The sequence below is a fragment of the Solanum tuberosum genome, unplaced genomic scaffold (genome assembly GCF_000226075.1).
Source record: "Solanum tuberosum cultivar DM 1-3 516 R44 unplaced genomic scaffold, SolTub_3.0 scf00129, whole genome shotgun sequence".
Taxonomy (NCBI): domain Eukaryota; kingdom Viridiplantae; phylum Streptophyta; class Magnoliopsida; order Solanales; family Solanaceae; genus Solanum; species Solanum tuberosum.
The window spans coordinates 1,045,242-1,063,135 of record NW_006239057.1 but is presented as its reverse complement, the minus strand read 5'-3'; the positions used below and the strand labels follow the sequence as shown (position 1 = coordinate 1,063,135).

Genomic DNA, 17,894 nt, shown 5'->3' with positions numbered 1-17,894 from the left:
CAAAAAGGAGGAGACATAATTGAGTGATAAACATGGGAGGGGAGAATTAAGAGATAGTGGTTGATTTGGAGTGAAAGAGTTAATTAAGTAGATAATTAATCAATAATAGTTTTAAGGGATGTGGGTATCTAATAGTATTTTCAAATAATATATTAATATATGGTATAAAATACTAAAAGTGGTAATATATGTAATTGTTTAAAAGTAAAGATAATATTAGTATATATAGTAGTAATGTATGTCTAATAAGGTAGTTTAAGGTTAATTAAAAGGGGAACTTTCGCAAATAGTCACTATAACAAACTTAATTATGATTCATATCTATAATTTGCATAGTTACGGTTTGTAGCTACAGTTTAAGCTGCTTCGTTTGTATAGTTCGTGGATTTGTATAATTCGCAGGTACATTTGTATAATTTAGTTTTTTTTGTTTAAACTCAAAATAACGAATTTATACAATTACAAACATCAGAAGTGTAAACAGTTATACAAATTATATTTTACAAATTCTGAATTATACAAAAGTTATAAAAATTATATAATACAAATTCCAAATTATATAAACGTGCGAATTATACAAAACTAAAAAGTTGAGCTGCATAATTATAGCTAAAAGTAGATCGTGAATTGTAATTAAGGTAAACTATAACTATGTTAACTATTAACTAGTATATATTTGCTTATACACATAATTTTCCCAATTTTAAACAGTCTACAGAATAATCATCAAGTTCATGGAGACAATGAATATTGGTCATATTTAACCAACTCCATAAAGACAATCTTTGTCTAATACATGTTCCTTAAGTGGACACGATGAAGGATCTGGTACTTTCGTAGTTCAATTATACATATCATTGGTTTTCTTATTTGAGACATGTTAAGAATCTGATTCTTATACGATATTTACGGAAAAATATTGAAAATGCGTTTAAACTATGTTAAATTATCCTTTTATCTTTATGGTTATGTCTGAGAAGGGATTGCATTAGGATTATTATCGGTTGGTCTTATAAATATTCTCATCTTGTGATTAGTAACATTCTTTTATTTGCCCAAAAAATTATTCTTTCACCTCTCTTTTCAATTATTTTTTGTACTAGTATAATAATTCTCATCCGCAGAAGTATTTGATAACTTTGTTCATTATAACTTCAATAAAGTAGAAGTCGACTAATCCTTTAAATGTGTACGAGATATCATAAGGATCCAATATCTTAATAACTCATTTGTCTAAAATTTCGAATGCGACTTCATATTTGAATCACAAGAAATTTTTGACTAATAAATCATTCAAAACTTGATTGAGAAATTATAAACAATACAAGTTTGAAAGGTTGGTCGAAAAAAGGACCGCGCACCATCACCAACAACACTCATGTTGTACCTATTACAATAAAAATCAATATATTCGGTGAAATCTCATACAAGTGGCATCTAGGGAAGAAGACATGTACGCAACCTATTCTTACTTTGTGAAAGTAGAGGAACTGTTTCCGATAAATCCTTGACTCAAATAATACATATCCAAATCAATAATCATATATAGAAAATAAGGGAGAAGAAAATAGTAACAATAACTTAATTATTTTTTTTCTTTTCTGTTTTTTTTTGGTGTGATGAATAAGATAGGAGGAATACATAAAAGAAATAAAGTTTTTGTCTGGGTGGAATCAGAAAGATGGAATCAAATATATATTTTAATCTCTTTTTCTCTTTAATAATCCAACTTGTTCTTTGAGTAATAAAAAAAAGGACAAAGTTATAGCAAAGTTCATGTGCTTATCATAAAGTTGTTCCATTAAGAATACATCATCTTTTTAAAATTTATTATTTCATGACAAAGACTTGGGCACTATGTAACTATGTATCATTGTTCTAAGTGCTTTCATAATAAAATATGACAACCTAATTTTCAACTATAAAAACAGAAGTCCTTTGGATGATTCAGTTGGTTTGGAGGGTGGTTATCCACACGGATGACTCGGGATTGATTCCCCCCTCAATGCCTTCTGAGTCGAGCCTGTCGCATAGAACTTGCCTTGTGCGGTTTACATTCCCTGTGTGGCTTGCAGACTATTACACAGTGGAGGGTTTACCAAGTGCGCACAAAGTGCTCACCCGAAGGGCAGAGGCTGTGGCAGAGCATTTATGAGAAACAACCTCTTTACATTAGGGGTAAGGAGGCTGCAATTGCAAACACACTACCCTCCCAGACCCGCTTATGGGATTATACTGGATATGTTGTTGTCACGTCCTTCAAAAACTTCAAATGTCATATATATATATATATATAAAGTTCTAAGCTTTTTTATAGAACACATTTGAAAGTATATGAATTTTACAATTCCATTGCATTTCTTAAAACTAACATTTTGTCAAAGGCAGAGGTTACTAGCACTCTAGCAGGCCACACTTCCTGGTATTTGACAGATTTATTGATATATATTCACTCACTTTCTTAGAAAGTTACTCCATTTTGGTTATATATATTCACTGCTTAAGGATTTGAGTCTGTAAGATTGAATTTTTATGCAGAAATGGAAGCTGATATCAGTGAGAAGTTGTTGAGTGAAGTGCAAGCTGTGGGGGATGGTGAAAAGGAAGTGAATTTCAAGGAGAAGTTATGGAACGAGACGAAGAAGATGTGGGTGATTGCTGCTCCAGCCATGTTTACAAAGTTTTCGACGTTTGGAGTAACTGTTATTACTCACTCATTTGTTGGTCATATTGGACCTAATGAACTTGCTGCTTATGCTTTAGTCAGTACTGTCCTCCTGAGATTTGGCAATGGCATTCTGGTACTTTTTCTGTTCTATCTCACTTATTTCTAAACAAGAATTGAAATGTATTTAACAATAGTAATCATGATTCATAGTAGTGGTTGTTTTAGTGATGATAAGATGCGGGAAGGGAGACTAAGATCTGACATGTTAAAGAGGAGATGTGTGGTTGCCCCGGTCAGGTTGACCATATTAGGCTTGAGGAAAGGTAGAAGTAGACCTAAGAAATGTTGTGGTGAGAATGAGATGATTAGAAAGGATATGACACAACTTTAGCTTATCGAGGACACGACCCTTGCTGGGAGGGTGTGTAGCCGAGAATTATGGTAGATGGTTAGTTAATAGTCATTCCCTTTTCCCAGAGTTTAGTATTATTCGTTTCTTTCCCTTATTTTTTGATTTCTACCTCTACTAGTTGTTTCGCTTTGATATCTTCTGGTTGTATCTGTTTGTTGCTATTGCCTCTTTTTTCACTGTTAGTTCAGTTGAGGGTCTTTCGGAAACAACCTTACCTTCTCAAAGGTAGGAGTAAGGTCTGCGTGCACTCTACCCTCTTCAGGCCCCATTTGTGGGATTACATTGAGTTGTTGAGTGATGAATTAAAACGTTAAATATGATTTGTATACCTGCAGATGGGAATGGCAAGTGGATTAGAAACTTTATGTGGACAATCGTATGGTGCAAAACAATATCACATGCTCGGGATTTATCTCCAAAGATCTTGGATTGTCTTGACAGTAACCACAACCCTGCTTTTACCACTCTATATCTTCACCACGCCGATCCTAAAAGCTTTAGGACAGAATGAAGAGATAGCAAAAGAGGCTGGGCTCATTTCTTTATGGTTAATACCGGTGACTTACTCCTTCGTTGCATCATATACATGTCAAATGTTCTTACAAGCTCAAAGCAAGAACAAGATTATTACATACTTGGCAGCTTGTACCTTAGCTATCCACATTTCCCTCTCCTGGCTTTTAACTGTGAAGTTTAAGTTTGGAATCACCGGTGCCATGATATCTACAATTTTGGCATACTGGCTTCCCAATGTTGGTCAGTTAATGTTTGTAATGTGTGGAGGATGCAAAGAAACTTGGAAAGGCTTTACATGTTTGGCATTCAAGGATCTTTGGCCTGTAATCAAGCTTTCTTTGTCTTCTGGTGCCATGCTTTGGTGAGACTCATTCCATTATTCGCGATATAGGAAGTATCATGTCACAAAAGCATCTTTGAGCCTGAAAGTCTAAATTTTTCGAGTTTTTTTTTGGCAGCCTTGAATTCTGGTACAATAGTATACTAGTTCTTATTACAGGAAACTTGAAAAATGCTATGGTTCAGATTGGTGCTCTTTCTATATGGTAATGTTGTTATACTCCTTTCTTATTTCGATTAGACCTTTTGTTCATGCTAGCTTCGTTTACCTATCGATCAATTTTTTACCCCTTTTTTGCAGCCTTAACATCAATGCTTGGGAAATGATGATATCTCTTGGTTTCTTAGCTGCAGCATGGTAATAGAATCATAGTTTGTAATCCATTTATGTTATTTTTAGACGATTCTTCTTTATCGAGTGTTTTCAATTAGTGTACGAGTGTCAAATGAGTTGGGAAGAGGGAGCGCGAAAGCAGCAAGATTTTCAATATGGAATACAGCAACAACATCATTTGTCATTGGGTTCATTCTGTTTCTGTTCTTTCTGTTCTTGCGTGGACGTCTGTCTTACTTATTCACAGACAGTCCAGACGTGGCTAAAGAAGTCGAAAAATTGTCTCCTCTATTAGCATTTTCCATACTCATGAACAGTATTCAACCAGTTCTCTCTGGTGAGTAGTTCATTTCTCCGTTTCAAATGCTCATCCTACGAAAAACATTTTCAAGAATCGTGCAAAAAAATCAAGAGTTTATTGATGCAGGCGTTGCTGTTGGCGCCGGATGGCAGAGCATTGTAGCCTATGTTAACATAGGCTGCTATTATTTAGTAGGCATTCCAGTTGGAGTTGTACTTGGTTATGTTTTCAAACTGCAAGTTAAAGTGAGTTCTCTCATTCCCTTTTCTTCTGTGTTGCTCGTACTCTCCAAAAATGTTGTTGCACTCGTGTGTTGACACGCACATGTTCGATATTTTTAAAGAATTCGAGCAACACAAGGAAAAAAGGCTACTTTTCTTTTGTGTTAACAGTTTCTCCAATTTTGGAAAATGTCTTTATAGGGTGTTTGGGTTGGAATGATTTTTGGTACACTGGTGCAGACAATTGTACTACTTATAATCACATTGAAAACAGATTGGAATAAACAGGTACTAATATATTATCTTAAGTTTAATTATATTATAAGCTTTGGATTTATTATTATCTTGGAAAATTAATCAAGATATTTCTCATCCATACAGGTTTTAATTGCTCAACTGAGAGTGAAGAGATGGCTAGTAGAAGATAAAACTAATGACGATTCACAAACTGCTTGATGTTGAATAATTCCTAACCTTTTTCGATCATGTAATTTCATGAGCATTAAATTCTTATCATATGATATAGATTTTTAGATGTATCAATAGGAAAAAAATACATTTTCAACTCTTTTTGTCATCCACCCTAGTTTAAAAATCTTTATAAAGTTGAATAAAACATACAGGAGTTGTTCATTCGGAATTTAATAAGATAGGTAAAATGAAGATAGTATGAATTTATTTGTCATCTGAGTGAACTTGTAAATAGGTGAACAACTGATACAAGATTTACGCATTCCACAAACTTGTGACCAATTCAATAGTACTCCCTTAGTTTCTATTCAAATTATATGTCGTGGTTTTTAAAATAGTTGTCTTAAACTATTAAATAAAATCAATTATCCTTTTCTCGGTAAGTATTCTTGGAGACTACAAACACTTCAATTATATGGTGATGATACGTAAATGATAGAATAAATGTTTAATAATGATAGATTATATCTTAAGATATAAGTAAAGATAAAATAGTCAAAACACTTCTTATTAATAATATTATCTTAAGCAATATGTAAAAGGAGAAATACGACAAATAATTTGAGACGGAGTGAGTATCAAAGTTTGGCTATTTTTGCAAATCTTCCTTAAATGGGACTAAAATATAAAAGTGTCCTCAAATCAATGAATCATCCCTTCAATCTGTGAAAACTCAGAAATACCCTTGCGTTTACAAAGCAACCGTGATCAAACGTAGTACTTTTTTCTTCAAGATCATAAGGGTAGATTCGCCATTACACATCATCATCATCATCATCCTAAAAACTTGTTTCCAGAGAGTCCCACTGCAATTTTGCTCCGTTTCATCAATTTCGAACAGTCGAAATCCAATTGTAAGCAATTGCTAACTCCATTTCTCCAATGATTTTGTGGTTAACAGTCATGCATAAGAATTTATTAAATGCTTTTTGTACTCAAATGAATGTGGAGTTTTTTTTTTTTGGTAGGGGAAGGGGATTACACTATGGGAATCGAACTCGCAACAAGTTGAAAATTCAGTTAGTCAATCAACTAAGCTATTAAGATTTCCGAGGAATTTATAATCAGTTCATGCTGCAAATTGGACAAAATTATAGTGAAATAGATAATTAGTATACCCAAAAATATTTAATTTTGTTTGCTTTGAAACAAGAGAAATCTGTTGGTGAACATTGGAGCGTTGAACCTAGAATATTATGCAGTTTTTTTTTAAAAAAACTTTTTTGTATAATGTTGCAAAAGGTGAAGATATGGTATAATGTATGGAATCTGTAATGGATTTGACTCTGTTGTGTTGATAAAATGCGTGAAAGGGGAGCTGATGATTAGAAATTTGAGCTTATGAGCCACATATTTTGTTTTGCTTCGGAAGTGTATGTCTCTATGTATGAACTCAAATGTGAAGAAGTGAAAATAATGTAATTTGTCCTGATGATGTAGTTATTTGTATGTGGCATAACTTCATCACTTTCTCTGGCGAATTTTGCATTTGTTAGGTCTTATGTGTGGATATAACTAGAAAGAATTGATTTTTTTGCTTACAAATTACCGTTTTTCAGTTTTTTTATTTGTTCCTTTTAAATTGGGGGTAGGGGAAGGGGGAAAAGAGGGAGGGGATTACAAGGTGGGGAATCGAATCCCTCACCAACAAGGTGAAAGTTCAGTTAGCTGGCTAACTATTTGAGCTACTATGCTTCCACTATCTATTTCTTCAGTAGCTATGGTTATTTAACTTGTTCTTTTGTTTTGCAGTGAGAATATAGAAACATGCAGATGCGGCAAAAGCTTCTTTTTAGATCCAGTCCAGCTATATGTCCTCATAGTGTGTGTGGCTTTGTACCTGTTTGTCTAAAGCATCACATTAATCCAGTCAAACACAAGATGCTACATACGTCATGCCAGCTTATATTGCAAAGTAGAGGTAAAAGATTTGGCTTTTTAGTTAATTGTCTTAATGGAACCATTGAAAACTCAAACAATGAGCACCAGACTTGTTATAGAAATGATGAGGAAATTTCATATGATTTATACAATGAGTCCATATGTGAGTTGTGTACTGAAGGCGACGTTGATAAGGCAATGAGGCTGCTTTCTGAGATGGAGGCTTTGGGTTTTCATCCAAGTTTTGTATCTTATAGCAGCCTGATCGCTGCCCTTGGAAGTGTTGGCAGGACTTCGGAAGCTGATGCAATCTTTCAAGAAATGTTATGTTCTAGTCGCAAACCAAGGATAAAGGTGTTCAATATCTTACTTAGGAGCTTCTTGAGAAAAGGCCTCTTAAGGCTAGCAGATAAGGTCTTGATGTTACTCGATGATTTGGCTGTTGACAGGAACCAAGAAACTTATGAGATCCTGCTTGAGTATTATGTCAGTGCTGGGCGGCTTGAAGATACTTGGTTAATTGTTGCCAAAATGAGGAGAGAAAGTTATCCTTTAAATTCTTTTGTGTATAGTAAAATAATTGAACTGTATAGGGACAATGGCATGTGGAAAAAAGCACTAGGCATTGTGGAAGAGATCCGCGAGATGGGGCTACGACTAGATAAGCGCATCTTTAATAGCATCATTGATACTTTTGGCAAGTATGGTGAGTTGGGAGAGGCCTTAGAAATGTTTGACAAAATGCGCCAAGAAGGCATAAAACCTGATTTTAGAACATGGAATTCTCTGATCCGGTGGCATTGCAAGTATGGGCATCTAGATACTGCTATAGAATTGTTCAATGAGATGCAAGATCAAGGACTATACCCTGATCCTAAGATCTTCATTATCATTATAACCCATTTAGTGGAGCAGGGCAGGTGGGCTGTTATTGATACTATTCTTGAGAATATGCAAGGGAGAGGACATCACAAGAGCGGGGCTATTTATGCTGTCTTGGTTGATATTTATGGCCAGCACGGGAGATTTGAGGATGCAGAATATTGTTTAAATTCCCTAAAATTGGAAGGCCTTCAGCTTTCACCTAGCATCTTTTGTGTCCTGGCCCATGCCTATGCTCAGCAGGTGAGTTGTTTTATCTTTCCTTCTCGAAGGAGACTGATTTGCTTTTAGTTATTACATTAAAAAAAATGAAGGTGTGAATTACATTTACGGTATAAAAGGAATGCATGACATTGACAGTATAAGGAATGACTACTGAAGTGGTCTTTAGAAGGGCAGGAGTTGTCGTTAGGTTACAAAAGCAAATTCTCTCATTGGGAGGTGAATATTTTCAAAGTCGGGAGCTGCATGTCTGTAAATCTGCCACTTAATATAATGGTAGTGCTAATCTTGGATTAGATAAGTTTGGAAATGGTTGTGTAGTTGAGTTGATATTTAGTCATAAATGTCTTCCATCTAGTACAGTAAAAACTTTCTCTCACCAAGACATGTTTGGGGTTTAGGCAAAACCCAAGACATGTGTGTTTCATACACACATTTGTGGTCTCTCTTTACATTCATTTGTATATGTAGTTAATGATTCCTTTCCCTTCGTATTACTATGTTCAAGATAGTATCTTTAAGTAGCTTTGAGGAGATTCCATCTTTTTACAGACATGTTTGGGGTTTAGGCAAGACCCAAGACATGTGTGTTTCATACACACATTCGTGGTCTCTCTTTACATTCATTTGTATATGTAGTTAATGATACGTTTCCCTTCGTATTACTATGTTCAAGATAGTATCTTTAAGTAGCTTTGAGGAGATTCCATCTTTTTACTCCCCCCGTTTCAATTTTCTTGTCTAGTTTTGACTTGACACGGAGTTTGAGAAAGTAAAGAAAACTTTCTAATCTTGTGCTTTTAAACTAAGGATATGTAAGATGTACCAAAATGTTCTTTAATCTTGTGGTCTTAAACATGCTATGTGGAAAGTTAGAACTAAAGAGTTGCCAAAAAAAGGAAAGAGACATTCTTTTTGAAACGGACTATAAAGGAAAGTAAGGTAAACAAATTGAAATGGTGGGAGTAATATTTTTGCCTTATGTGCAGGGATTATGTGAGCAGACTGTGAAGGTTCTGCAGATAATGGAAGCCGAAGGGATGGAACCAAACCTTATAATGCTAAATATGTTGATAAATGCTTTTGGGAATGCTGGTAGGCATATGGAGGCACAATCAATTTACCTGCATATAAAGGAGATGGTAAGTCCTTAAACTTTCCAAATTTCCCTAAAACATATTTCCTGTCATAAACTTTGCTGATATTGGTGCTGCTATTTCTGTAGGGTATTACTCCTGATGTGATTACTTATAGCACTTTAATGAAGGCTTTTATGAGGGCTAAGAAGTTTGATCAGGTTTGGCTTCTAATATTGCTATGAGCCATTGGCCTTCACACTTTTCCTTGAATGTGATGTGACTAAACAAAGTCATAATTTGAAAAATGCATGATTAAGTTGTTGCATAAAAAATGAGTAATTTGGGCTTCAGTGTAGCAAAGGCGGTGAAAAACATGGAAATTAGATGCTGACTTACTTTTTTGTATTTAACAACATTTATGTGGCTCTACTTTGTTGTCGCTTGCTAGGTCCCCAAGATATATAGTGAAATGGAATCCACTGGATGTACTCCAGACAGAAAGGCTAGAGAAATGTTGCAATCAGCATTGATGATCCTTGAACAGAGACACTGTTAGTTTAAGTATAAGTAGTTAGCCTAATTAGGCTGTATTGCGGTTTTGTTAGTTTATTCAATCAGTAGATGACGCACAGCACCAGAAACTAAAAACACTTTTGATGCTGCTCACTGTAATCTTTGAGGACTTTGATGCTCAAGTAATATACTGTCCTTGATCTGCTTAGTAATTATTTCCATATTTTGTTTTCCTTAGCTAAATTGTTGATCCGGCCGCCTTCTGTCTCTTTTGTGCAGCTTATCTTTTTAGCTCTTCCTCGTGCCTTATTTATAGGGAGCATTATTTAACCTGTGAGATCATATAGCTTCCTGAAATGTGGATATTGCAGAGTCACTTGTCATTTTTGAGGTTTGTGAGTACACATTCGAATTGTTGTGGATTATATTAACATTTGGTATATCCTAGTTGTTGGAGAACCAATGGTTACAATTGTTAGCAGTTTGCTTACAATCTGCTTACTTTAGGATCATTAACTTCAATGTGAATCTGCGATTGTATGTAGGGGAAGTCATCATATTAGCTTTAAAATTTCACTGAACTTGCAATATTAGATTTGTTCTACACGTGCAATAATGACTTTCCCATTCAATTCCCTTCTTTACTGTTGGAGCATAGCATATTTTAGAGACTACTTGTTCCTTTCAGATGCTTCATATATGTTCGTTCGATTGCCTCTACTTACATATTCTATTCATCCTATAACCACTGCTATTGGAGCCGACTTATACCCCTTTTTCCTTTGTGTCTCAGTAAATGGCTCATGGCTGCCTGCCTGTGCCTGTAAAACAAAATATCTGGAACTACTATTAAACTTAAATGATACTAAGGTGTCTGTGGCACCTTCTTCCATCAATATGTTGTCTGTTGCATCACGATTCACGTATGTAACCATTACTGATATCTCTTGTTTCCTTGGCAGCCCCAGATGTACTTCTCTTCGTCTGCATTGTTGCTATATCAACAGGTAAGAAATGCTTCACTTGATGTTATCACCAAGCTCAATCTGCTATGCTTACAGATTAGACTCTCCGCGTTTCTTGGATTACTCGATCCTGCTGAGAGTTTATTTTGTTACTTAACGTAGCGACATAATTTGCAGTCTGATTAACCTTTATACTTTGAAGGAGAGAAAAGCAGCGTCTCTGAAGGCTAAAAGAGTGTGGTATTGCAGCTGTAGATTCCATTGCTACAATAATGAAGTCTTGTTTCGGACACTGATGCAGAATCTGCAAATGACAACACTAAATTAAAGAGGATGCATTCTTTGTAATCATGATTCATGCATATACATTCTTTCTTTATCAGCAAGACTTGGAAATACAACAACAATATACCTAGAGTGGGGTTTGTACACAGACCTTATCCCCAATCTCATAGAGAGACTATTTATTAACATTCTTATGGTAATAAATTGTTGTTGGATGGTTGTTTTTCGCAATAAAATAGACACGGCGTGGAAGTTAAAATATGGATTTGGTTTAAAATCGGATGAAACAACCTCTCTACCTTTCACAAAGGCAGAGGTAAGGCCGTATACACATCACTCTTCTTAGACTCCACTTGTGGAATACACTATGTTGTTGTTGGTTTTAAATAGAATAAAGACTTGTTACCAGTGACACTATGTAATCTAATATTGGTTTCTTATCTCATGTTAATTTAAAATAATTAGACTTGTTTACAAATAGAGGTCACAGACTACACCTGTGAGATTTTATTGGGTACGTTGTTGGACTACAATTAGAAGTCAAATAGAATCGATTATAAAAAAAAAACACATTCAGTAAAAAGGTATACACACATAAAAGACATTACGAAAGGAGATAATTGAAAAAGTTCTAGAACAATGTAAGTTATTCTTTAATTCTTTTGGACTATATATATTTTGATATTTGATTAATTTAGTTTACATTGAAAGTGTTTGATGGAGTATATATTTTGAAGTTGAAGTAATTCATTTATATTGAAAATAATTTACGAATTAATTCGAGACTAATAATTAAGAATGAGAGTGTACATATGAATATATTATTATTCTCGCACGTAGTGAATTTGTCCCATGCTCTCCACCTAACAATTCTCCTGAACCTAAACCCTGAAAAAACATTTTTCCTCTTCCCAGTGCACAGCGCAACCGCACGCCGCCCGGCGCCGCCACCATGAACATCTCAACCATGAGGCTCGATGCCAGCTCAATCACAACGGCGACAGCTACCGCGACGGCGAAGGTGAGTCACCGGAGTGGGATCATCGGTTACAATGGGACCAATAGTTGTAGGCTCATTCAGTTCCAGCAAAGGAAGAAGAAGGCTTCTTCATTGATCGTTTGTTCGACAAAGCCGCTTTCCTCGGTAGTGGATCGTCAAGGGGTCAACGAGTCAGGACTGAGTCGAATTGAGTCACTGAGTCAGGTATCAGGCGTGCTGGGTTGTCAATGGGGTGATGAAGGAAAAGGAAAGCTCGTTGATATATTGGCTAAGCAATTTGATATTGTTGCTCGTTGTCAGGTATATTTGTATGAGTTTATTATTAGTATTATCATTTCGGTTAATTCAACGGGATACCAGCAATTCTGTCCAGCTAGAAGAAATCGCCTAGTGTTCTTGTCTCTGCTGAAATTTGAACTAGGCCACAGCCTTGGGTGCTATATGAGTTTATGTCTATTCGAGTTTATGTACGAGTGATAACTTCCTTTAACCGGTTAAATAACACTGATACTGTATAGTTAGCATCTTGGAGTAAATTTTAGGTCAAATCAAGAACAATATTTGCTTCATTATTTGGAATTTTTTGTTAGATATGCTTGGTTTCAGTGAGTGGGTGACTTAGAATACAAGAGGCCTTCAAAAGGAGCCCTAGTGATACCTTAGGATCATAGTTTTTTTTTTTTTTTTGATAAAGGTAATATTCTTAGGATCATAGTTTCTTTTGATTCTAGAGTTTCCCCGTATTATTTTTTGATTACTTGATTGCTCCCATTTGGTACCTGCTGGAAGTACCACGTAACTCTATCCACCAAGGCTTGGACAAATACGAAGAAATCACATACTGTTTTCAACTCCAAGGGATTTGAACATTAGAGTTCAGGGTTCTCAACCCAATGACCACTAGGTCATGTCTTTAGGTGCAAGATTAAATATTTTTTGTATAATGTTCATATGTATTTCATATCTATACCATTTTGTTTTAAATTTGTTGTTTCTATTTATTTGCCATCCTATCATTCTACTTCACTTTATATTGCTTGGGATAGATAAGCTTGTTAACTACGCTAGCTGAGCTTTTTAATAATTGTTTTTGGTTGTTAGGGAGGAGCCAATGCTGGGCATACTATTTACAATTCTGAGGGGAAGAAGTTTGCTCTGCACCTCGTCCCTTCAGGGATTCTCAATGAGGAAACTATATGTGTTATTGGTAACGGAGTCGTGGTACATCTACCAGGACTTTTTAATGAAATTGACAATCTTGAATCTAATGGAGTTTCTTGCCAAGGAAGGATTTTGGTATCCGATCGTGCTCAGTTGTTATTTGATTTTCACCAAGAAGTAGATGGGCTTAGAGAAGCTGAGCTAGATAAGTCCTTTATTGGAACCACCAAGAGAGGCATTGGGCCTTGCTATTCAAGCAAGGTTATTCGAAATGGCATAAGGGTAAGTGATTTAAGGCATATGGACACATTCCCCCAAAAGCTTGATCTTTTATTATCAGATGCCGCTTCAAGATTCCAAGGTTTTAAGTATAGCCCTGACATGCTCAGGGAGGAAGTGGAACGCTATAAGAAATTTGCTGAGAGGTTGGAACCTTTCGTTACAGATACCGTGCACTTCATGAATGATGCTATATCTCAGAAAAAGAAGATTTTGGTAGAAGGTGGTCAGGCAACTATGCTGGATATCGATTTTGGGACATATCCTTTTGTCACTTCATCCAGTCCATCAGCTGGTGGAATCTGCACAGGTCTTGGAATTGCTCCCAGAGTTGTCGGTGATCTTGTTGGTGTGGTAAGCAAACTTGATTTATTTTCTTAAAAGAATTTTTTTCCTTTTATACTGAAGAATGAAGAACAGTTCTATCTTTCCAAAAACATATTGCAGTACATCTATCATTGTCAATCAGCTAAACGTGTGATACACCCAGCTTTTAGCCAGAAGAATATGATCCTCATATCAACTAGCTCTTAGGAACCAATTAACTGCATGGTCCTTCAATCTGCATTTATCGCACTTTAAGCGTTGAGCAGCAAATATTGAGTTGTTTTAATTGATGCTTTTCCTGCAGGTTAAGGCATATACGACAAGAGTTGGTTCTGGTCCTTTCCCAACAGAACTCATGGGCAAAGGTGGTGATCTGCTTCGTTCTGCTGGGCAGGAGTTTGGCACAACTACTGGACGCCCTCGTCGCTGTGGTTGGCTAGACATAGTTGCACTGAGATACTGTTGTCAAATAAATGGATTTGCTTCTCTAAACCTGACAAAACTAGATGTGCTGTCAGAACTATCAGAAATTCAGTTGGGTGTTACTTACAGGCATCCTGATGGTTCAACATTAAATTCTTTTCCTTCTGATCTAACTCTTCTCGAACAAATAAAAGTAAGTTTCTTTTTTTTTGTTCTACTTCAACATCTTTTTACGTGATGATTTTTGTGGTGTTTGGAAGACCAGATTATTAGTTCCAACTTTCATGTGAATGTTTTGGGAAATTGAGCCATATCAATACATTGATGTGTGGAAAAAACATAAAATCTTTTTTCATAAAAGTTTTTGTTTTTCAGTGAGGAGTTAACTTTAGTTTAATTTCCTCTACCCTATTATCGGAAGGTGGATGAAAACAAAATTCCCTAATTTTTGCAACTCTTTTGTTCTTTCAATCTGCCTTTTCTCTCCCATATATCATGATTTTTTTCTATTGGCTGTTCATATCAGTAAACCTTCAGTATGCATATTGATACTTCTTTAATTGCCCATGTTGCTTGTATCTTATTACCGTTTTCTATCTTCTTGTATTGTGTGTTTGTGACTTCTACTATATGTTTTCCTTTTTCTCATCTATGTAGGTGGAATATGAAGTTATGCCTGGATGGCAGACTGATATTTCTTCCATCAGGAAGTATTCTGACTTGCCCAAAGCTGCACACGAGTATGTAGAAAGGATAGAGGAGCTTGTTGGGGTACCTATTCACTACATTGGTATTGGGCCTGGTCGTGATGCCCTTATCTACAAGTGATTTTAGATACTTTCGTCATATTACCAGAATCATAGTCTTCAAATTGCTGGTAAACCTTAGCTAAACTTGTAGTAACTTTAGGCATTATCAGTTTGATGTCGTTGCTTAATGTAACAATAATGTACTTGTTGTTTTTAAAGCTAGATATACCCCCTCCCTGTTTTCCTTTCGGGATTTTGTTGAACCTCCCAAGGAAAAGTCAGTTAAGAACGCCACTAGCTTGCTTGAGTGATGACGCTTCTGTCTGTATTGAACTGTTTGCCTTTTAATTTGACTTGTTGATCTATATCAGATGTTTCTATTGGTAAACGTATTTACTCGGCATAATGCATGAGAACCACCCTCTAGTTACACATCTAAACTATACGAGGGTCCTATTACCCCGGAACTTAATTATCAAGCTTGCACTCATTTTTGTGTTCAAGCTGTGGTGTCTATTAAGATGATGTCACTGCACTGTTAATAGCATACCCCCATAATTTAGATGTGTAACTAGCAATCTTGCCGTGGCTTAGGAGGCTCTGCTGGGTCTAAAAAGAATGGATTCAGCAGACATTGACTTCTTAAAACTTTCAGAATATAATTTTTTATATGAAACTATACGATAAATCAATTTATTATATGGTTTACTGTGAAATATATAGAGCATGAACTTAATTAATTCCCAGTTTTTTTTTAAAAAGGAACTGAATCTGAGTTTCACGTGATAGAGGACGCTCTATTTTGAAATACAATTGGTTTATAATTGCCTCACTTGATATTGAATAAGTTCTTATTCTATTAAAGTTAAAAATGATCTGTAAATAACCTATTATAGTCGGTTAAAATACACCGACGATGTAAAGATACTTTAATACGTGTATATAAGATAAATTCTTTCAAAAGTTCCATATTGAAGATGGAAACATAAGCTCATCATTCACATTATAAAAGCTATTAGCCTCTTCTGCTGCTACCTCATGATCTTCTTCTATACCTGTTATTGCACCCAATGTGTCCCAATTGTAACTTGTTGTATCACCAAATAAATGAGCAATTGAACTATCGTCTTTTAATGAAACTCCCGACTCTGTGAAACTACTGATGCTATTATTATTATTATGATCATGATCTTGATTTTTATCAGGCGGTTGTTGTTGATGATCATCTCTTTTCATTATTCCTATCTGTTGAAGAAATTCATTCAGATCAATCTGAGGCTTCTCAGCTTGATCACCACGAACCGCTACATTGTTGTGTGATGAGAATTCATCTTCCTTCTCCTTGATCATCACTTGCGGACTTGTCATTGTCAAGTACTCAGGTTGTAATTTACTATAGTTTTGAGTTCCATTTTTGGGAAGATCGCTGATTGATGAACTCGAAGATGAGGCTGTTGCAGCCGCGGCCTCTGCTCTCTTGAGTTCTTGAAGCCTTTGGTGAATTACATGAACATTTGGCTGAGCACTTAAGTTGAGTAAGCCAGTGGTATTTGGGATTAATGATGAAACAAAGTTGTTGGTTGATGAAAACCATTTGAACTTTTGTGATTTGTTCAATGGATTGAAATTAGCTCTCATATGAGGTAAATTAAGGTAAGCATCTGGTCCATATAATCTTCTTGCTGCTTCATCATAAGCCATTGCAGCTTCTTCAGCTGTAGCAAAAGATCCTAACCATAGCCTAGTTCTCTTTTTAGGCTCTCTGATTTCTGCTACCCATTTCCCCCATGTTCTCTGTCGAACGCCGCGGTATTCACATAACGCGTTCTGCGGGCCCCCTTTCCCTCTTGCCGGGCCCTTCTTCCATGGTTTTAGTGGATTTCTTTTGTAGCTGTCCATAAAGCCCGTTTAGTACGCTAGACTAGATTATCAGTGTCGTACTGGAATGCCAAAGAGTGCAGGAAAAATTGTATGAAGTTTAGCTTAGTGAAGGGTAGTTAAGAGTGTATAGTGTGTTAACTTTTCGGGCCAACTGAAAGCCCATTCAACACGCTAGACTAGATTATCAGTGTCGTACTGGTAGGCAAAAGAGTACAAGAAAATTGTAGAGTGTTTACTTTTCGGGCCAACTGAAAGCCCGTTTAGTACGTTGGACTAGACTATCAGTCTCGTATGGGAAAGTGTAGTATTGTATTTTTGCTAAGTGTTGAGTGTGAGGGATATATTGGAAGGAGTGGGAATATATATATATGTGTGTGTGTATAAGGGAAGAATTTGTAGTTTTGATTTAAATGTTTTCACGTTTGTAAGTGTTATAAGAGCTCATGCATGTGACCGTTTGAGCTAAGTAGTAGTGTACACTGAATATAATGTCAAGTCACATTATTCTTTAGTTCTAATTTCTCTCATTCTTTCATTTTACTCTTTTTATTTGATGAAGTTTAAGTTATACGCAATGACGATAATGAATAAAAAATCTACACAATCAAGTCATTTATAAGGTAATCACAGATAACCTAAGGTACATAAGTGGTTCTATAACATATGTTAAATCATACATGACAATTATGAAAAATGAACTACACGCTCTTTATACAAATAGCTGATTGGATTCATAATTTACTTTTTCTAGCCGAAATGTATAGATTATATACTTTATACACATATATTGCATGTATTATAATATAATTCTATATCCATCTATTACTTTTAGTTTAAGTGGTTGAGTGGATGTTATTTAGGATAATTCTTCTCTTCTTCTTTGTTTTTTTTTATTTTTAAAACATCCTCTGTGTAATTCGAAATTCTTACTCCGTTCGTTTTAATTTATTTATCTTATTGTCCGTTATTCTAACTTTCCACATGA

The 17,894-nt window shown here is 35.5% G+C and overlaps 4 protein-coding genes across 8 annotated transcripts; 3 read left to right on the top strand and 1 right to left on the bottom strand.

Annotated features, from left to right (window-relative positions):
* The first annotated feature begins 1,994 nt into the window (after positions 1 to 1,994).
* Positions 1,995 to 5,399, top strand: LOC102591465 (protein DETOXIFICATION 21-like). 2 transcript variants are annotated; one of them, XM_015310453.1, is made up of 9 exons: positions 1,995 to 2,178; positions 2,539 to 2,801; positions 3,416 to 3,957; positions 4,055 to 4,141; positions 4,237 to 4,293; positions 4,368 to 4,606; positions 4,697 to 4,815; positions 4,993 to 5,079; positions 5,173 to 5,399. In XM_015310453.1, the coding sequence occupies exons 2-9, from the start codon at positions 2,541 to 2,543 to the stop codon at positions 5,245 to 5,247; spliced, it is 1,467 nt and encodes a 488-aa protein (XP_015165939.1). In that variant the 5' UTR covers positions 1,995 to 2,178; positions 2,539 to 2,540; the 3' UTR covers positions 5,248 to 5,399. The 2 variants fall into 2 exon arrangements, with proteins under 2 accessions (XP_015165939.1, XP_006351330.1); XM_006351268.2 differs by lacking the exon at positions 1,995 to 2,178 and adding an exon at positions 2,306 to 2,422.
* Positions 5,400 to 6,039: 640 nt separating this feature from the next.
* On the top strand, positions 6,040 to 11,350 carry LOC102590662 (pentatricopeptide repeat-containing protein At5g42310, mitochondrial). Of its 4 annotated transcripts, XM_015310451.1 has the most exons (9): positions 6,040 to 6,116; positions 6,231 to 6,281; positions 7,015 to 8,268; positions 9,237 to 9,389; positions 9,473 to 9,544; positions 9,775 to 10,021; positions 10,119 to 10,230; positions 10,802 to 10,846; positions 11,007 to 11,350. In XM_015310451.1, exons 3-6 carry the CDS (start codon positions 7,030 to 7,032, stop codon positions 9,880 to 9,882), a joined length of 1,572 nt encoding a protein of 523 aa, XP_015165937.1. In that variant the 5' UTR covers positions 6,040 to 6,116; positions 6,231 to 6,281; positions 7,015 to 7,029; the 3' UTR covers positions 9,883 to 10,021; positions 10,119 to 10,230; positions 10,802 to 10,846; positions 11,007 to 11,350. The 4 variants fall into 4 exon arrangements, with proteins under 4 accessions (XP_015165937.1, XP_015165938.1, XP_006351327.1 ...); XM_015310452.1 differs by lacking the exon at positions 6,231 to 6,281 and having other exon boundaries at positions 11,054 to 11,350; XM_006351265.2 differs by lacking the exon at positions 6,231 to 6,281.
* Positions 11,351 to 11,922: 572 nt separating this feature from the next.
* Positions 11,923 to 15,416, top strand: LOC102590319 (adenylosuccinate synthetase, chloroplastic). The gene is made up of 4 exons (XM_006351264.2): positions 11,923 to 12,389; positions 13,191 to 13,883; positions 14,161 to 14,472; positions 14,937 to 15,416. The coding sequence occupies exons 1-4, from the start codon at positions 12,042 to 12,044 to the stop codon at positions 15,105 to 15,107; spliced, it is 1,524 nt and encodes a 507-aa protein (XP_006351326.1). The 5' UTR covers positions 11,923 to 12,041; the 3' UTR covers positions 15,108 to 15,416.
* A 494-nt stretch (positions 15,417 to 15,910) lies between these two features.
* LOC102589787 (dehydration-responsive element-binding protein 2F) lies at positions 15,911 to 17,290 on the bottom strand. The gene has a single exon (XM_015310401.1). It carries the CDS (start codon positions 16,925 to 16,927, stop codon positions 15,986 to 15,988), a length of 942 nt encoding a protein of 313 aa, XP_015165887.1. The 5' UTR covers positions 16,928 to 17,290; the 3' UTR covers positions 15,911 to 15,985.
* Positions 17,291 to 17,894: the final 604 nt, after the last annotated feature.